Below are 15,981 nucleotides of genomic sequence, written 5' to 3'. Positions count from 1 at the left end.
CAGCGTTAACAGGACAATGCACCCCATAATGAGCTCTTTTTTGCCAAGTAAAATGTCGTTTGTTATATTAAAAACGTTTTATGATTCCGTTTACAATTGTCCACAGTCGCTGCAATAATGAAGTTGACGACTACATTTCCCAGCAGCCTACGGGGTCACGCCTACTGCTTCCGGGTGAGCTTTTTTCCCCGGAAAAGGTTAAATGGGCGTATTGGCTGCCCGGGAAGACTGCCGCTGTTCCTAAACAGTAGGAAGGCGGTGGACGCTTTCCCCTCTGAGTCTGTCGGATAAAATGGACTCCCTGCACAGACACAAGTCACTTTACAAAGGAACCACCCCGCCATGGAAAGAGACCTACAGGAAGGTAATTTCTCTGCCCGACGGCGTTTAAAAAATGCTTCACAACGCAAAAAGGTAAATTATTTTTTACCACTCAGTTCTACTCCAGCTGCTTGCAATTGGCACTGCTGCTGAAACTAGTTTGTGTTTTGGTTGGGTTTCTTTCCTAGTATAATTTCTCTATATTAATGTTAAATGCCGTAAATGTAAATGCAGTAATCAGGCGCCCTTATCCAGAGCGACTTACAATCAGTAGTTACAGGGACAGTCCCCCCCTGGAGACACTCAGTGTTACGTTTCCTGCGTAGTAAGTGGGGTTTGAACCTGGGACCTCATAGGCGAGTGTGTTACCCACCACGCTACTACCACCCACCCATTGCTGCTATTTGCTAGTTTGATACTTAACTGCACCTTGAATTTCGGTGTTGGTTGATAAATATTATTATATATATATATTTTTTGTAAGCGCTGTATGGAGCGAATGAAGAACAGTCGCTCTCGGCTGCTGGAGAAGTACCGGCAGGTGGGCGAGGGCCATGGGGCCCCCACCAGGTCTTTTCTGGTCCAGGAGGTGATGGAGGAGGAGTGGACCGCCCTCCATGCCGCTGACAGGAACCTGCCGCCGCTTTGGGCCAGAAACAGCGTTGCTGATGTAGGTGGCATTGTGAGACGCTGCAGCACAGCACACGGTGACACAGCATTTAACCATCACCCATGTTGAGCAGTGTGTTGGGACGGTACCTTTAGGTTCAGGATTTGAACCCACAAACTTTTGATTACCCTTGATTTAAACCTGGTTTAATCTGTGCAAATCTCTTTTTTTTTTAAATGTTTTTTTTTTTTTTTTTTGCAGCTTTTCGGTGTCATGGACGACGAGCACTCAGTCCTGGAGGAAATCCAGCGCGAACTCCTGGCTCAAGGTTGCCATTGATCACACCTTTATTACCTGACCAGTCCTCACTGTACCAGTGCGTGAACACTGGACATCGAACATCTGATGGCGTGTTTTCCATTTAGAGCTCTCCATCATTGACGAGTACGAGAAGAGTGTGCGATATGAGGAGCAGTGTTTAAACGCCATGGTAGATGTTATGGTACAAGATGACAGAATAATTTGTCCCATCTGTCACGCGTAAGTGGCATCCAACAAATGCAACAGTGATACACATACACATCTTCATTTTTAAGTGTTTGTACATTTTGCATATGCCATTTTGTATTTTAGGGTATTTTTATGTATTTAAGGGTACAGTGGTAATGACCTGGTTTGGAGGATGAATTAATGCACAACACTTCCGCAGCACGTGTTTACTGTCTACATTTCATTCAATTATATATATATATATATATATATATATATATATATATATATATATATATATATATATATATATATATATATATATATATAAAATCTGCATTCCAGAAACAACCTGACTGTTAATAGCCACCTTACATCTTGTTCCTGCGGCCTGTACATCAACACCATGGTACTGGATTTCCACCGAGCACCTCAGTACAATTTAATAAGATTTACATGAATGAATTTAAGGGTGGTGATTCATCCTGCTCTCTCTTCCAGGGTCGGAATGTCACCCCAGACATCCTGAGAAAGCTGCTGGAAAAGACTGTAACTGAGCATATGGAGGAGTGTCTGTACAACCCTGTCTTCAGCATGGGTCTAAGCACTGATGGCTCCCCAAGCCTAATGATAAGTTGCAGGGTGAGTGAAAAGAAAGATTTTCCAGATTGTGCTTGGCTTCATCCATTACTGCAGGGGAAAGATATTACGTCATCCTTTCATGGTTAGGATCAGTAACAGCTATTTCTTTCCACAGGTCTGTGATTACCTGTCTGTTGTTCTGTGATGTGTATACATGGCAATTTTAATGGGCGGTGGATTTGTTTTATTTCTGTGAAATAAAGATATTCTATTTACAACAAGTGTTTTATAATTTTTATTTTTTTTTTTTAGTAGTTTTTGGCAGACTGTGTGCCACAGTTGTGCTTTAAGGTCTAGCAGTTACAACCTCATAAGGGCTTGGATTCTGCTCACAGATTCACAATTTGAAGCCTGGACAAACCCACTTGGACATTAATAAGTGTTAGAAAGCAAAACTTGTATTTCCATGTGTTGAAGGGCTGAGTAAAATATTACCGCATTGTTGCACCAATGCGAGATGCTTTGGAGTTGAAATTGAGTAATGACTAACTGAAACTATTTTGGGAACATGATGGGATTTTAATAGGTGTATAAAAACACAAATCTGACAATTAAGGGGATGGTACAGTATCTATACATCAGGGCAAATGAGCAAAACACAGATTTGAACATCAGTTGCATTTCACAAAGCTGTCGAGCTCCTCCAGGAACTTGATGTACTCCTGGTGTTCCAAGGCCGTGCTCAGCTCACTCAGCTCATCAGCAAATGTGTTGTCAACACCCCTGTCAGCCAGGAAATCCATCAGGTGATCGTACAGCGCCTGGGAATCAAATGCAGACAGTTCTCACTGACAGTCCCCAGACACGAAAAATTATTTTACATTGGTCTTAGTGGTCCCCTAATACTACAGGGCGGATAGCATTCAGGCACTGGTGTACTGACATGGCTGCAAAACAAACATCAGGTTCCCCCAGTGGCCTGACACTAGATCTGAGAGGCGTGTGGGTACCCGGTTCAGACGGTTAGGGTTAGGCTGTACTAGGGGTGTGTATTGGCAAGGATCTCACAATACAATTATACCACAATATTTTGTAACGCTGTACACAGTGATATTCTACAGTTCACTGAATGTAAAAACAGAGAGATGCTGTGTACGATCTGGGTGGATCAAATTATATTAATAATTCAGCCACATTTTTGTAAACAAAAAAAATAAACATTAATGTCCCTGTATAAAATCCAATTATACCATGACTAATAAAATTTGAATTTTTACCGCTAGAATATCACCATGTACAACATTGTAGCGATATATCGCTACATCAATATTTTCTAAAATGATTAGGCTGTATGCATGCGCAGTCCAAATTGGCTAGCAACAAGGCGTAGCTCAGAGCAACCATGCCAACAGGCCCACAAGCCAATCAGAAACAGGGAAGGGGTGGAACTTGGAGCATGACAGGCTCTGGACTGGAGTTGGGTCGAGATCATGTGGTAAATGATCTTACGGTCTATTATACATAACCTTTCCGTATGACACGGAGAATTTATTATCGCAGGGTTTTACCTGAACACCGCACCTCAGTTATTACCGTACCGTATAAGGTTTGCATTGGCTGATCCCACCCACCCAATGCAAACCTTCTTCAGCCTGCTGCCATCAGGGAGGAGACTGCGGAGTCTCCAGGCCAGGACCAGCAGACTGAAGGACAGCTTCACCCATCAGGCGGTCAGGAAACTCAACTCCCTCCCAGCTCTGCCCCCACTCCCCTCTTCTGCTCCACAAACTTTCTGAACTCTAAATCACACAAACTGACCATGCACCAGTCACTCTGTGCAGCTCTGGTCTGCCATCTACCTCACTTTCACTTCGTCACTTTAAACTTAAAACTCTGTTGCACTATTGGTTTTTGCACTCTCCTGATGTTGCACTCTCCACCATGTGCCCTTATTTGTATATGGTGTTTTTAAAATTGTATATTGTGCCTTTCTTTTTAAATTGTATTTATACTCTGTATTCGTTACTGTTACTGTTTTTGTATTTAATGTTATTTTTATGGGTCAGAGTAACGTAATTTCAATTCTCTGCATGTCCTGTACATGTGGCAGAATTGACAATAAAGTTGACTTGACTGACTTGACAACAGCGCTTTTAACAGTTAATAGCTAGAATGGATATGTATTGTAGATATCTACAATTTAAGAAATAAGATAAGATATTTTATTAATTCCACAAGTGGGAAATTCTTCCTAGTCAAAATTAATATATCCACAATGAATTTCTTCCTTTCAGACATCCACTCCATTATTCTTTCTAGGAGAAATGACATCACGTTTCCCCATTCATGTCTATTTCAGCTATCCAAACTGAGTATTCTACCTATCTGCAGTAACATTCTTACCAGGAGAAATGCACATGTGAGACGTGCATTTGCCATCGATGGGGGAATCTGTACAGATTTAAAGATAGCACAAAAAAAAAAAACAATGGGTCTGGCCCATTGTGAGTAGGAGGTCCTCACCCAGTCCAGGGAGTCTGTGTTGAGGGTGTAACTGGTCTCCTTCCAGTCCTCCTCACCCACTGGCTGAAAGCTGACCTCACGGATGGCAAAAATGTCGCTCTCTTCTTCGCCCTCGCCGTGGCCCACCTGCTCAGAACACAGCAGCTTTGGCCGAGGATATTGACTGAAAGGGTCTTTCTCCTTATGGTCATTCCATCGCATGCAGAATTCCCACTGGACATTCCAATTTAATGATCCAATGAGACATGGTGCTGCATCTTACCTCATCCTCTGGGAAATTGCAGTCAAACACCAGCGAATGCTTTCCTGACTTCTTCGTCACTTCTACCACAAAGTTGGGTGTTGAGACAATTTCTGGCTGCAAAAGAAAATTTGATAAATAAATGGAAGAGATTAGTGCTTTCAGTGTTAGAGATGCACCACAATTTCTGAAAAATTTAATTCCTTCAAAAAACATAAATTTCCAGGGATTTACTACAGTCCCCTTTCTCCGTGCACCAGGACCACCAAGAAAAACCGGTCATGTTCTGGAGACCCAGGTACTGAACCCGCCCTGATTGGCCAACCAAAATTCGGTGTCTACCTCATTCTCTCCTGGTTTCTGACCCTGCTGCTCCGTCTCCTCCAGGTTGGGGGGGATGCTGTTGTTGATGTTGAACGTCACTGTTACTCTGCAGAGCAAAAAATAAGTGAAAGCGGTCGTCATTGTGAAACACTGCAGCACAGCACACGGTGACACAACGAAACATGTCCTCTGTATTTAACAATCAGCCATTAAAAGCGTTCAGGGACGGAACCTTGCGCAGCGGCGGCTCGGAATTTGAGCCCGCAACCTTCTGATTACGGGTCTGTTTCCTTACCCGCTAGGCCACCACTGCCCCTTACAACACAAGTCACAGTGGAAACATAATCAACGTGGCCACTCACTTGTCCCCAGACAGCGATTGGGTGAGCTTGGCCTCCGTGCCGTTTAGCTCCAGCTCCCAGCCACCGGACATTTTAGGAAGAGCCTGGTTCTTCTGGATCTTCTTCTCTTCTTTAATCTCATCTTTCAAGAACTCTCCAAAAGCTTTGTCACCTTACATTGAAATTAAGTCACAGTGTGAATATAAAAAAGGACATTCAATAATACAAATATTACCAGATATACAGAATCAGACCCGCCGAATTCTCTCTCATCTGCTTTTATTATTGAAGGAAACTTATGGGCAATAATAAATATCATGTAAACAACTCACTGCGATATTATTATAATAATTCAATGATATAAGACATTTACGTCATTTATTACGCCCTTATCCAGAGCGACTTACAGTCAGTAGTTACAGGGACAGTCCCCCCTGGAGACACTCAGGGTTAAGTGTCTTGCTCAGGGACACAATGGTAGTAAGTGGGATTCGAACCTGGGTCTTCTGGTTCATAGGCGAGTGTGTTACCCGCTAGGCCACTACCACCAAGCTACTGATGTCCTGTGGCTGTATCATGTAACACCAATCTGTCACCGACCTGGTCTATTCCCTGTCATGACCTTCAAGATGCAGATTTGGACGGACCGGACATTTAACAGCATCTCACCTTCAGTGTGGAGACCCCCACAGCCGCAGGAAACGGAGGGGAGCGCCGCTCTGGAGCCGAGGAGAGCCGGCCTGTCGCCGCCGCACATCATCCAGATGGAGCGGGTGAAGGGCCGAGCGGGCGGCGCCCGGACGGCGCGGGCGGACGCCGAGAGCGGCTTGTTGGCGAGGCGGCCGGCGAGGTTCAGCGCACGGCTGACGCACTTCAGCATGGCGGCTGTCAGCGGCGAGACTGGGCGCACAAGCAAACACGTGTGGGGGAAAAGGGCACGGCGACCTCACAAGCTGAACTGTGACCCCTGAACCGGAAATAAATACGGGCACGCGCGAGGTGATGACATTTAATTTTTTACGACATTATTACATAGTTAAAATCCTTTTTTGGTCACACTTTTCATCCAGTCCACTACATAGAAAATTCGGTATAATCCCCTGACGCTTTGTCTGGAGTCCCCGTTTCTGCAGTTGACGCGTTAGCATTAGCATTAGCGTTCATCGCCGTGCGAGTGTTTACAAGTTTACATTCCCACTAGAGAATGAACTGGATAAGTTGGATAAACGACGATTCTTCATGCGGTGGGGGAACCCGGGGTTCTGCAGCAACGTTTTTTATTGAAGTGAATGTCAATGTGAAACACTGCAGCACAGCACACGGTGACACAATGAAATGAGTCCTCTGTATTTAATCATCACCCTTGGTGAGCAGTGGGCACCCATGAGAGGCGCCCGGGGAGCAGTGTGTGGGGACGGTGCTTTGCTCAGCGGGACCTTGGCGGATCGGAACTCGAACCCGCAACCTTCTGATTCTGATGAGCTTTTGTTCGCGTCACGTGCTTTATCAGCCAATCAGCGCACGACGTAACCCGTGGTGACGCGCAACGTAAACAACGACGAGCCCCGTTTTCCTGGGTGTAAATGACATTCCTGGCAGGTCGGTGTAGGGAATCATCCTGCACTCCACACAGGCAGAGGCACTGCTTTTTACAAACATTCTGTAGGTAAAAGACATCAAACATCATTTCTGCTCTAATACTACAAGGTTAAGATACAAAACAAATAAAATAATGCAAATAATTGAAAAGAAACACACTGAGTTATTGGCATATTAAGCTGAAAAAACATTTTAATACAAATGTCAGCATTCACTATAATCCAAAAACATGCACAGCCCATATAAAATCTATTTGTGAAGTTAAGGCCCTAGACACACAGGCAATAGTGAACAGTAAAACCATCCATTAAGCCATTACGACTGCTCATCAGTTAGTAATGAAACTACATCCCTGTTCATTCGGAAATCAATACTGACATTCAGTACATCAGTGTAACTTATTTCTCAATAAAAATGTGGCTTTAAATGTCTACGACAGTCCAGGCTGTACTAAACAGGCCGTCTCCATTTCCGAAGGACTTCAGTTCACAGTCATATAACTTCTGAAACATTCCAGCGCATCAAGAACGAAATGAGAAAAATCCTGAGTGGTCCTATTTTTTTTGTGTTCCATCATGCATAGCATAAAACTACGTAGAGCTTCAGCGTGGTGCTGAGATGTGACGAGGCTCGTGAGTTCACCAGAACTAACTTGGCCACGATTTGCCTTTCCCAGTGGATCCTTGGAATGTTCGACAGCGGACCTGGAATTTGGTGTAGAAGCGAAACCCAGGAGCTCCACAGCATTCCGAATTCACTGAAGGTCTGGCTGCCACTTACATTTACAAGATTTGAAATGTTCCTAAAGTCGCTAAAACAGATGCGGTGAAGGAGCTAGTCCCCCTACTGGAGTGGGAGAAACATGCAACTAGTTAACAGCCACTCAAAATCTCTGATGTGACTGGTGGCAGCATCTGCGGCATCTTCTCCCACTGAAGGGCATCACCACGTCTGGGGTCTATTCCAGATCCCGCAGTGACGGTCTTTTAAAATTTCGAGCTCCCACCGACTGTGATTTTGTACTTCCTGTGTTGTGCCGTGCGCGGCGCCTGAAGGTGCAGACGTGGTGCCCGCCGGACGGGCGGAGACTAGCTCTTGGCGGCGCGCAGCTTCCGGCGGAAGTACTCGGGCGCGGCGTCCTGCAGCCACTCCGGGTCCACGAGACACAGGTCCCTCATGTAGCAGCGGGACGTGTGCAGCAGCTCGTTGAACACCACGTACGCCGGCTTGGCCTGGAACAGCACGGACGAGGGGTGGATGCTCACCGGCTGGTGCGTGTGGAGTGCCACGTAGCTGCCGTCCGGCTGCAGCTCGGCCGCGTTGACGAAGAGGCCGTGGGCCAGGCAGCGGCGCACATTCGCCAGATCAGCCAGCGACGATTCCAACTTGAGGTCCAACTAGAGGTCAACGTAGAGTACGACAAAATGACAGTTAAATCGGGTACATTTGTTCTTTTATCTGTAGTCCATTACCATTACACACTCATATAATGTATATATGATAATGTATATATGCTGTAATAAATGTAAATAAAGACACACGCATCCTTCAGAAGATTCGTATGTAACAGTGTCCATGAAAATTGAACACAAATGAATGTATTACATTTACATTTACAGCATTTATCAGACGCCCTTATCCAGAGCGACTTACAATCAGTATTTACAGGGACAGTCCCCCTGGAGCAACTTAGGGTTAAGTGTCTTGCTCAGGGACAATGGTAGTAAGTGGGATTTGAACCCGGGTCTTCTGGTTCATAGGCGAGTGTGTTAACCACTAGGCTACTACCACCCTTATATGTATTACACATTTGGCCCCTGAACTGAGACATTGTCACCATCGATACACTGGGCACCATGGTATACCTTGATGCAGATGTCCCTCAGCTGGGCGCGAACCTCAGTAACAAGGCCCATGTTCCTGCTGTTGACGAAGTTCTCCCGGCACCATTCCTGCACATAGATGGACTGTTAGTTGCACCTCGTTTCACCAGATACGGCCTCAAAATCTGCTTAAGATGTTATGTAAAGCCAAATTAAGATCTGAATTTTGGACGTGTAGGCCAGTGCGGATGCCGTAATGAAACAGGAATTATTCCCCAGACCGGTTCGCCCACCTTGCTTCCGCTCACTTTCTTGAAGGCCCTGTAGATGTTCAGCAGGGTCATGTGGTCGCCCTCGCTGGACATGAACTTCTTTCGCATGGCGAGCACCTCCTCCCGGCGAGCGGGCGGGTTGTACAGCACCGTGTCCACCGACAGCAGGGACACGATGGTCAAAACCTCCTCCGTGCACGAGAAGTCAGGAGAAACCAGAATGGTCTACGGAGGAGGAGACAGTGGTCACCATGGTTACAATGGACAATCATATTGCAAAACAAAACCAAACAAACATTCTGAATATATGAATCAATAAACCATGGCAACGATTTCCGCTCTTACTTTGGCAAACCTGGGCTCCAGCGGGAAGCTGGCCATTTTCTTGCCCAGTGGCGTGAGGGACACCTGGTCGTCTTTTCGATCCACCGCCCCGAGAAGATCCAGCTGCTCAAGCGCCATCCGCATGGACTCTGGACAGATTTGTCACCCGGTCAGCGTTCCGGCGTCCACTTACCGAGCCTTGCGCTTGGAATAAAAGAACGTTCCTCACCAGGCGGCGGTTTCGACATGAAGTCAAAGTTCAGCACGTCCGATATTCCGAGGGCTAGCAGCTGCAGCACCACGCTGGTGAGGTTGCACCTAAAGCCCAGCAAAAAAAAACCAAAAAGCCTTCTTTATCGGTCTAGGTCAGGGCGAATTTATCACAATATACAGTACAGGCCAAACGTTTTCACCTTTTTTTTGTGAAGTACGTAACTTGCCTGTGAACCAGAAGAGCTTGGAACAGAAGTTCAAACCCCTCTGAGCATGACATTTAACCCTGAGTGTCTCCATAGGGACTGTCCCTGTAACTACTTATTGTAAGGAGCTCTGGATAAATGATGTAAATGTAAATTTGGGTGTGGCTTTTGATGCTCGTTAGTCATTGATTGTCATATTCAAAATTCTTCCAGGACGACGTAAGTCCGCCCAAGAAACGTTGCCAGATTTAGGATGTTTCTCTCGGTCTCTGATGCGGAGAAAGTACTTCACGCATTCATAACATTTAGACTGGATTACTGCAAATTTTCTGGTTTCTCATCCAAATCTGTGCAGCCAGGGTTCTTACACACACTAGAAGGTATGATCACATTAAGAAGAAAGAAAATAGAAAGTGAAGTGATTGTCACATGTGATACACAGCAGCACAGCACACGGTGCACACAGTGAAATTTTTCCTCTGCATTTAACCCATCACCCTGAGTGAGCAGTGGGCAGCCATGACAGGCGCCCGGGGAGCAGTGTGCGGGGACGGTGCTTTGCTCAGTGGCACCTCAGTGGCACCTTGGCGGATCGGGATTCGAACCGGCAACCTTCTGATTACGGGGCCGCTTCCTTAACCGCTAGGCCACTACTGCCCCATTATGCTGTCCTGCTTGACCCCATCTGATAGTCACCTGCTGGGACCCTAACACACTACCTGGATGCTGCTTCATTATGCACAAGTGGACTGCAATAACCTTCATATTCCACCGTTTTCTGGATTAATTTCACTGTAATCCAGTTCTGACCAGACTGCTGTGTCCTCTCAAGGACTCTCAAGCTTGTCTTCCTGCCACTGTTTCCTCTGGCTTGCTCACCTGGGGCTTTGAACACCGTTCTATTTGTTATGCCCTTTGTAACAATGTACATTGTAAAAAGTGCCATGATTGATTGATTGATTGATTAATTTGCACAAAATATGCAAATTTCTGCCATTTTCATCAAGAAATGCCCAAAAGCTGATCACCGAGACTGGGCAGAGAGAGCGGAATTTCATCGTGATTGAGATCGTACACTCGCCCAGCCCTAGTCAGGGTAGAGAATATTGTTCAATGGCTTATTTTTTTTTTTATCCTGTTCTGCATAAGGTTCCTGAAGCCTCGACACTTTCTGCTCCGTGAGAGTAGAACGCCTGACCTCTGGATCTCCGGGACGGTCATGCCGGTCAGATTGTCGAACTCTTCTTCAGTGTAGAGCCGGTAGCAGGAACCAGAGTCCTCTCTGCCCGCCCTGCCCGCTCTCTGCCACGCCTGGGCTTTGGAGACACGCTGCACGGCGAGGACTTCCAGGCCGCTGTCTGCAGATCAGAGCGGCACCATGTACCTTCCACCCATGGAGACTGGGACACGGCGTGTCAGAGGAGGTGGTCTCACCTGGGTTGTAGCGCTTCGCTTTCACCATTCCCGTATCGATGACAAACTTGATCCCAGATATGGTGATGGACGTCTCGGCAATGTTGGTTGAGAGGATGACCTTCCTACAGCCCTGAATAGGACGGGACAGTGAAGTCGTTCATTATGTTGCCAGATACATTGAAATATTAAATGAATCATGACATTCCTGGAATCCAGCGGTTCTCGTTATGCCAGGAGGCGTACCTTGGGTGCCGGCTGGAATACCCGGAGCTGCTGGACGGGAGGGAGGGAGGCGTACAGGGGGATGACGGTCATTGGCCCACAGGTCTCGGGGAGGTGCTTGGCGATGTCACGGCAGGTTCGGGCGAGAGCCTCAATCTCCTCCTGACCAGTCATAAAGACCAGGATGTCATGGGATGGCGGTGCTTCCTGTGTGACAGCAGCGCGCAGACCCAAACAAACAGAAAGTCAGCCCCAACAGTACATATATGGGACACATTTAATCCTGTGTCAAAGTTGATCTATTATTTCTAAGCAACAGCGAGGAAGTTCTGACCTGATGGATCTGGAAGATGGACACCAGTGCAGCCTGCAGGTAGTCAGACTGCGGCTGCTTGGTATAAAACACCTGAATGGGGTGCTGCCGGCCCTCCAAGTACAGAACAGGGGACTTGTTGAAGTACTGGGAGAAAAGGTCTACGTCCATCGTCGCTGACATCACGATGACCTGCAGAAGAATTTTTATTATTCATAATATCTTGGTGCTGGTCCCAAGCCTGGGGAAATGGTGTATGTGTGTGTGTTTACTGCATTTATATATACAGTACAGGCCAAAAGTTTCCACACATCTTCTCTTTCAATGAGTTTTCTTTATTTTTTAATGGCCATCTACGTTGGTAGATTATCACTGAAGGCATCAAAACTATGAATGAACACATGTGGAGTTATGTACTTAACAAAAAGTGGAGACCTGGCCTCCACAGTCACCGGACCTGAACCCAATCCAGATGGTTTGGGGTGAGCTGGACCCCAACAAGTGCTAAACACCTCTGGGAACTCCTTCAAGACTGTTGGAGAACCATTTCAGGTGACGACCTCTTGAAGCTCATCGAGAGAATGCCAAGAGTGTGCAAAGCAGTAATTAGAGCAAATAAACTAGAATATAAAACATGTTTTCACTTATTTCACCTTTTTTTGTTAAGTACAGAACTCCACATGTGTTCATTCATAGTTTTGATGCCTTCAGTGAGAATCTACCAACGTAAATGGTCATGAAAATAAAGAAAAACAATGAGAAGATGTGTCCAGACTTTTGGCCTGTACTGTATAAGGGCAGAGAGTACAATTCATTTCAAGAGCAGCAAATGTGCTCTTTATTCCAGTGCAGTAACTGAAAGCGAGTGGGTGCACAACATATAATAGTGATGATGATGCATATAAACAATGTTCAGTGAACAGAATAAAATCTCCAGCCAGAGCCATTTAGCTGGATCCGCCCCACAACGTTCTCACCTTGAGAGGCAGCCTGTTCTGCTCGCTGCGCCTGCGCTGTGCTGCCTTCACCACGCCGAACAGCACATCGGTGTGAACCGTCCTCTCGTGCGCCTCGTCCAGCACGACCACCGCGTAGCGCAGCAGTAAGGGGTCTCCAATGGCCTCGCGCAGCAGCATGCCATCGGTCATAAACTTCAGCTTGGTGTCTGGAGACGTCACATCCTCAAAACGCACTGTGTAGCCAACCTGACACACGAGAAGATGACATAAAAAAAAAAAAAGTCCTTATTTTCATCTGTAGACTTGTTCTTGTAGATCATTCCTTAGTTTACAGCAGTGGTTCTCAACCTGCGGGCCGCATGTGGCCCGTCGCAAATGCAAATCATTTTGGCAATCATGTTTTCATATATGGTGGTAGCCTAGCGGGTAACACACTCGCCTGTGAACCAGAAGACCCAGGTTCAAACCCCACTTACTACCATTGTGTCCCTGAGCAAGACACTTAACCCTAAGTTGCTCCAGGGGGGACTGTCCATGTAACAACTGATTGTTAAGTCACTCTGGATAAAGGCGTCTGGTAAATGCTGTAAATGTAAAATGTAATATGCGCAGAACTGACGCAGCTATGAACTGATGCAATTACACCGTTAACGCACGCAAGGCAAGAAAAATTCATCTCTCGTTTTTCTGATTTTGAGAAAATAAATGATGCAGGACATTTCATCAGAGTGTCTTGCTCTGGGACACAATGGTAGTGAGTGGGATTTGAACCTGAGTCTTCTGGTTCACAGGCAAGTGTGTTACTGTTCAGTATTCAGTATTATTAGTGTTCTACACTTTTAGATACCTTCCTGAACTACGTGACAGTTAGAGGGGGCACACTAGGGGGCAGTGGTGGACTAGCGGTTAAGGAAGCGGCCTGCAATGTGAAGGTTGCCGGTTCGAATCCTGACCCTCCAAAGTGCCACTGAGCAAAGCACCATCCCCACACACTGCTCCACAGGCGCCTGTCATGGCTGCCCACTGCTCACCAAGGGTGATGGTTAAATACAGAGGACACATTTCGTTGTGTCACCGGGTGCTGTGCTGTGTATCACAATGACAATCACTTCACTTTCACTTCAGTTCCTGTTTGAAAGATGAAACTAAAACCTCTGCACAGTGCCGTATATACGCTGAGGAGGTAAAAAAAACGCACCAGCTTTCCCAGCGGACTGTTCCTCTCCTCCGCCACCCTGCCTGCCAGGGAGATGGCAGCCACCCGGCGGGGCTGGGTAATCGCCACCATGCCCTGCCGCCCGATGCCAGCCTCGTACAGGTACTGTGGAATCTGGGTGGTCTTGCCAGAACCGGTCTCACCTGTTGATGAAACAACGCAAGAGTCCTTGCTGTTCGGTCACCCGTCACCAAAAACCTACAAGTCTCGTATGTCTGTGAACTTACACACACGTTGGGTTTTAAATTGTGAAAAAGCCGCTCCTCATAATAAAAACCAAAACCAAAGAATAACCTTATTAAGTGCGGCTTTCACAAGCGTGAAAGTGCATGATGCACATGGATTTACACACTTTACTTAACAGACACTTTTATCCAAAGCGACTTACAAGAGGAAGACAGCAGCAATTCTCATTCGGTTTCTATAAATTTTGAGTTTTGAGCCCTGATAAGGCCGACCTTGTCAGGAATAGAACATGCAGGGGAATTGCTAGTTAAGTGCTAGACTTAACTATATCAGTGCTATATTAATTTTATTAATTACATCCCTCCCCGTCTTTCCATTTGGAACTTTTATTTTGAAACGTTCGCACATGCCGTTAAAAGCTAAGCTGAATTATTTCGCATTTTCCCAATTAAAAAACCAACGTGGGTGCAAGTTCGCAGACACACGTGACTTTGTGAAAGTAGCGGTTTTGCGACCCTGTCGAACACAGAACTCGCCGCACCGAGGCCCCGCGGTTCCTCACCGATCAGCACCGCGCTGTGCAGCTGCCGCAGCTGGACGATGAGCTGGGACCGGGCCTGGTATATGGGCAGGCGTCTCCTCTGCACGTCTGTGGGCACCGCGGCGTTCCCCTTCCTCGGCAGCAGCATCCCAGGCTTCTTGCTGAGGCGGAAGAACGGAGAGCCCGGCCTAAATCTCTTCGCCGGAGGAAAATCGGGCTCTTGGGGCATGGTCTGGGGGGGGGAAGCGCGGTTGTTTACTTCCTCCCTCACCTGCGCCCACGTGGTCGTTCGAGTTTGACGTCGCGGGAAAATGACGTCAGAGGTTCGGCCCCTCCCACGCAGTACTAACGCTTATGATTTCACAATTTGTCCACAAAGGACGAAAATGCCCCAAAATTGAGACAAAATTGTAATAGATTCCTGAAAATGTATTATTTAGCAGTCCATACATTTCCTGTAAGTTGTAAAAAAACAGGAGCTCATTAATAACCCTAACCCTAGCCCTAACCCTTTTAAGAAGGATTATTATCAATTTTATGGACCCTTCTGAGAAGAAGAGCACACCTGGTAATGGCCAGTCAGAAAACACACTTTGACCGGCTCGTCCAGTGTAACCAGTGTAATCATCTTAAGAGGCAGATCATGCTGGCTTTATCGGCAGGGTGTGCATAATACTCCATCTGCATCACAGTCTGTTACAGTCAGCAGAACTGACCAATGAACCTGTTCTGGAAGGAGGGGAGGGGGCTGCATCTAGGAGGTTCCATTTAATTACAAATTCTTCAGAGCTAGTAGCTTTTAGTGGGTGGCCACAAAGTCGCAGGTTTCCCATCCCGTCCCTGAGTTGATGACTGGTTGTTGTGGATAAGAATATTTGCAATAACGCAATATTTGCAATTTCGTTTCCCTGCCATACACTTGATTTGGATGGTTTTGATTTATGTCTGTTGCACTCATTTTTATTTTATTTTAAAAATAAATAATAAAAATAATGAAAGTGGAAGCATCTCTGAGTTCAGTCAAACATTTGTATATCTCCATGAAAGTAGACTTTCACAAAAGACGTTAGGTGCAATATAGTGTACATTAACATTATTTACCGGACGCCCTTACCCAGAGTGACTTAGAATCAGTAGTTACAGGGACAGTCCCCCCCTGGAGACACTCAGGGTTCCGTGTCTTGCTCAGAGACATGATGGTAGCTGTGGTTCTCTGGTTCACTACTACTACTGCCACATAGTGGTAAAGAAGAAGAAAAA

The 15,981-nt window shown here is 46.3% G+C and overlaps 3 protein-coding genes across 4 annotated transcripts; 1 reads left to right on the top strand and 2 right to left on the bottom strand.

Annotated features, from left to right (window-relative positions):
• Positions 1–184: 184 nt before the first annotated feature.
• Positions 185–2,280, top strand: rpain (RPA interacting protein). Of its 2 annotated transcripts, XM_028983467.1 has the most exons (7): positions 185–364; positions 806–991; positions 1,193–1,259; positions 1,357–1,471; positions 1,766–1,829; positions 1,922–2,062; positions 2,178–2,280. In XM_028983467.1, exons 1-7 carry the CDS (start codon positions 293–295, stop codon positions 2,205–2,207), a joined length of 675 nt encoding a protein of 224 aa, XP_028839300.1. In that variant the 5' UTR covers positions 185–292; the 3' UTR covers positions 2,208–2,280. The 2 variants fall into 2 exon arrangements, with proteins under 2 accessions (XP_028839300.1, XP_028839299.1); XM_028983466.1 differs by having other exon boundaries at positions 1,922–2,277.
• A 280-nt stretch (positions 2,281–2,560) lies between these two features.
• c1qbp (complement component 1, q subcomponent binding protein) lies at positions 2,561–6,311 on the bottom strand. Its single transcript, XM_028983465.1, has 6 exons — positions 6,101–6,311; positions 5,453–5,603; positions 5,109–5,196; positions 4,788–4,883; positions 4,526–4,651; positions 2,561–2,823 (listed from the first exon to the last, which is right to left on the bottom strand). Exons 1-6 carry the CDS (start codon positions 6,309–6,311, stop codon positions 2,674–2,676), a joined length of 822 nt encoding a protein of 273 aa, XP_028839298.1. The 3' UTR covers positions 2,561–2,673.
• Positions 6,312–7,204: 893 nt separating this feature from the next.
• Positions 7,205–15,009, bottom strand: dhx33 (DEAH (Asp-Glu-Ala-His) box polypeptide 33). Its single transcript, XM_028983070.1, has 12 exons — positions 14,743–15,009; positions 13,977–14,137; positions 12,797–13,024; positions 11,841–12,011; positions 11,528–11,713; positions 11,303–11,414; positions 11,067–11,226; positions 9,679–9,767; positions 9,471–9,598; positions 9,147–9,350; positions 8,896–8,982; positions 7,205–8,427 (listed from the first exon to the last, which is right to left on the bottom strand). Exons 1-12 carry the CDS (start codon positions 14,948–14,950, stop codon positions 8,119–8,121), a joined length of 2,043 nt encoding a protein of 680 aa, XP_028838903.1. The 5' UTR covers positions 14,951–15,009; the 3' UTR covers positions 7,205–8,118.
• Positions 15,010–15,981: the final 972 nt, after the last annotated feature.

The sequence above is a fragment of the Denticeps clupeoides genome, chromosome 6 (assembly GCF_900700375.1).
Source record: "Denticeps clupeoides chromosome 6, fDenClu1.1, whole genome shotgun sequence".
NCBI lineage: Eukaryota > Metazoa > Chordata > Actinopteri > Clupeiformes > Denticipitidae > Denticeps > Denticeps clupeoides.
This window is presented reverse-complemented; position numbering and strand designations above follow the sequence as displayed.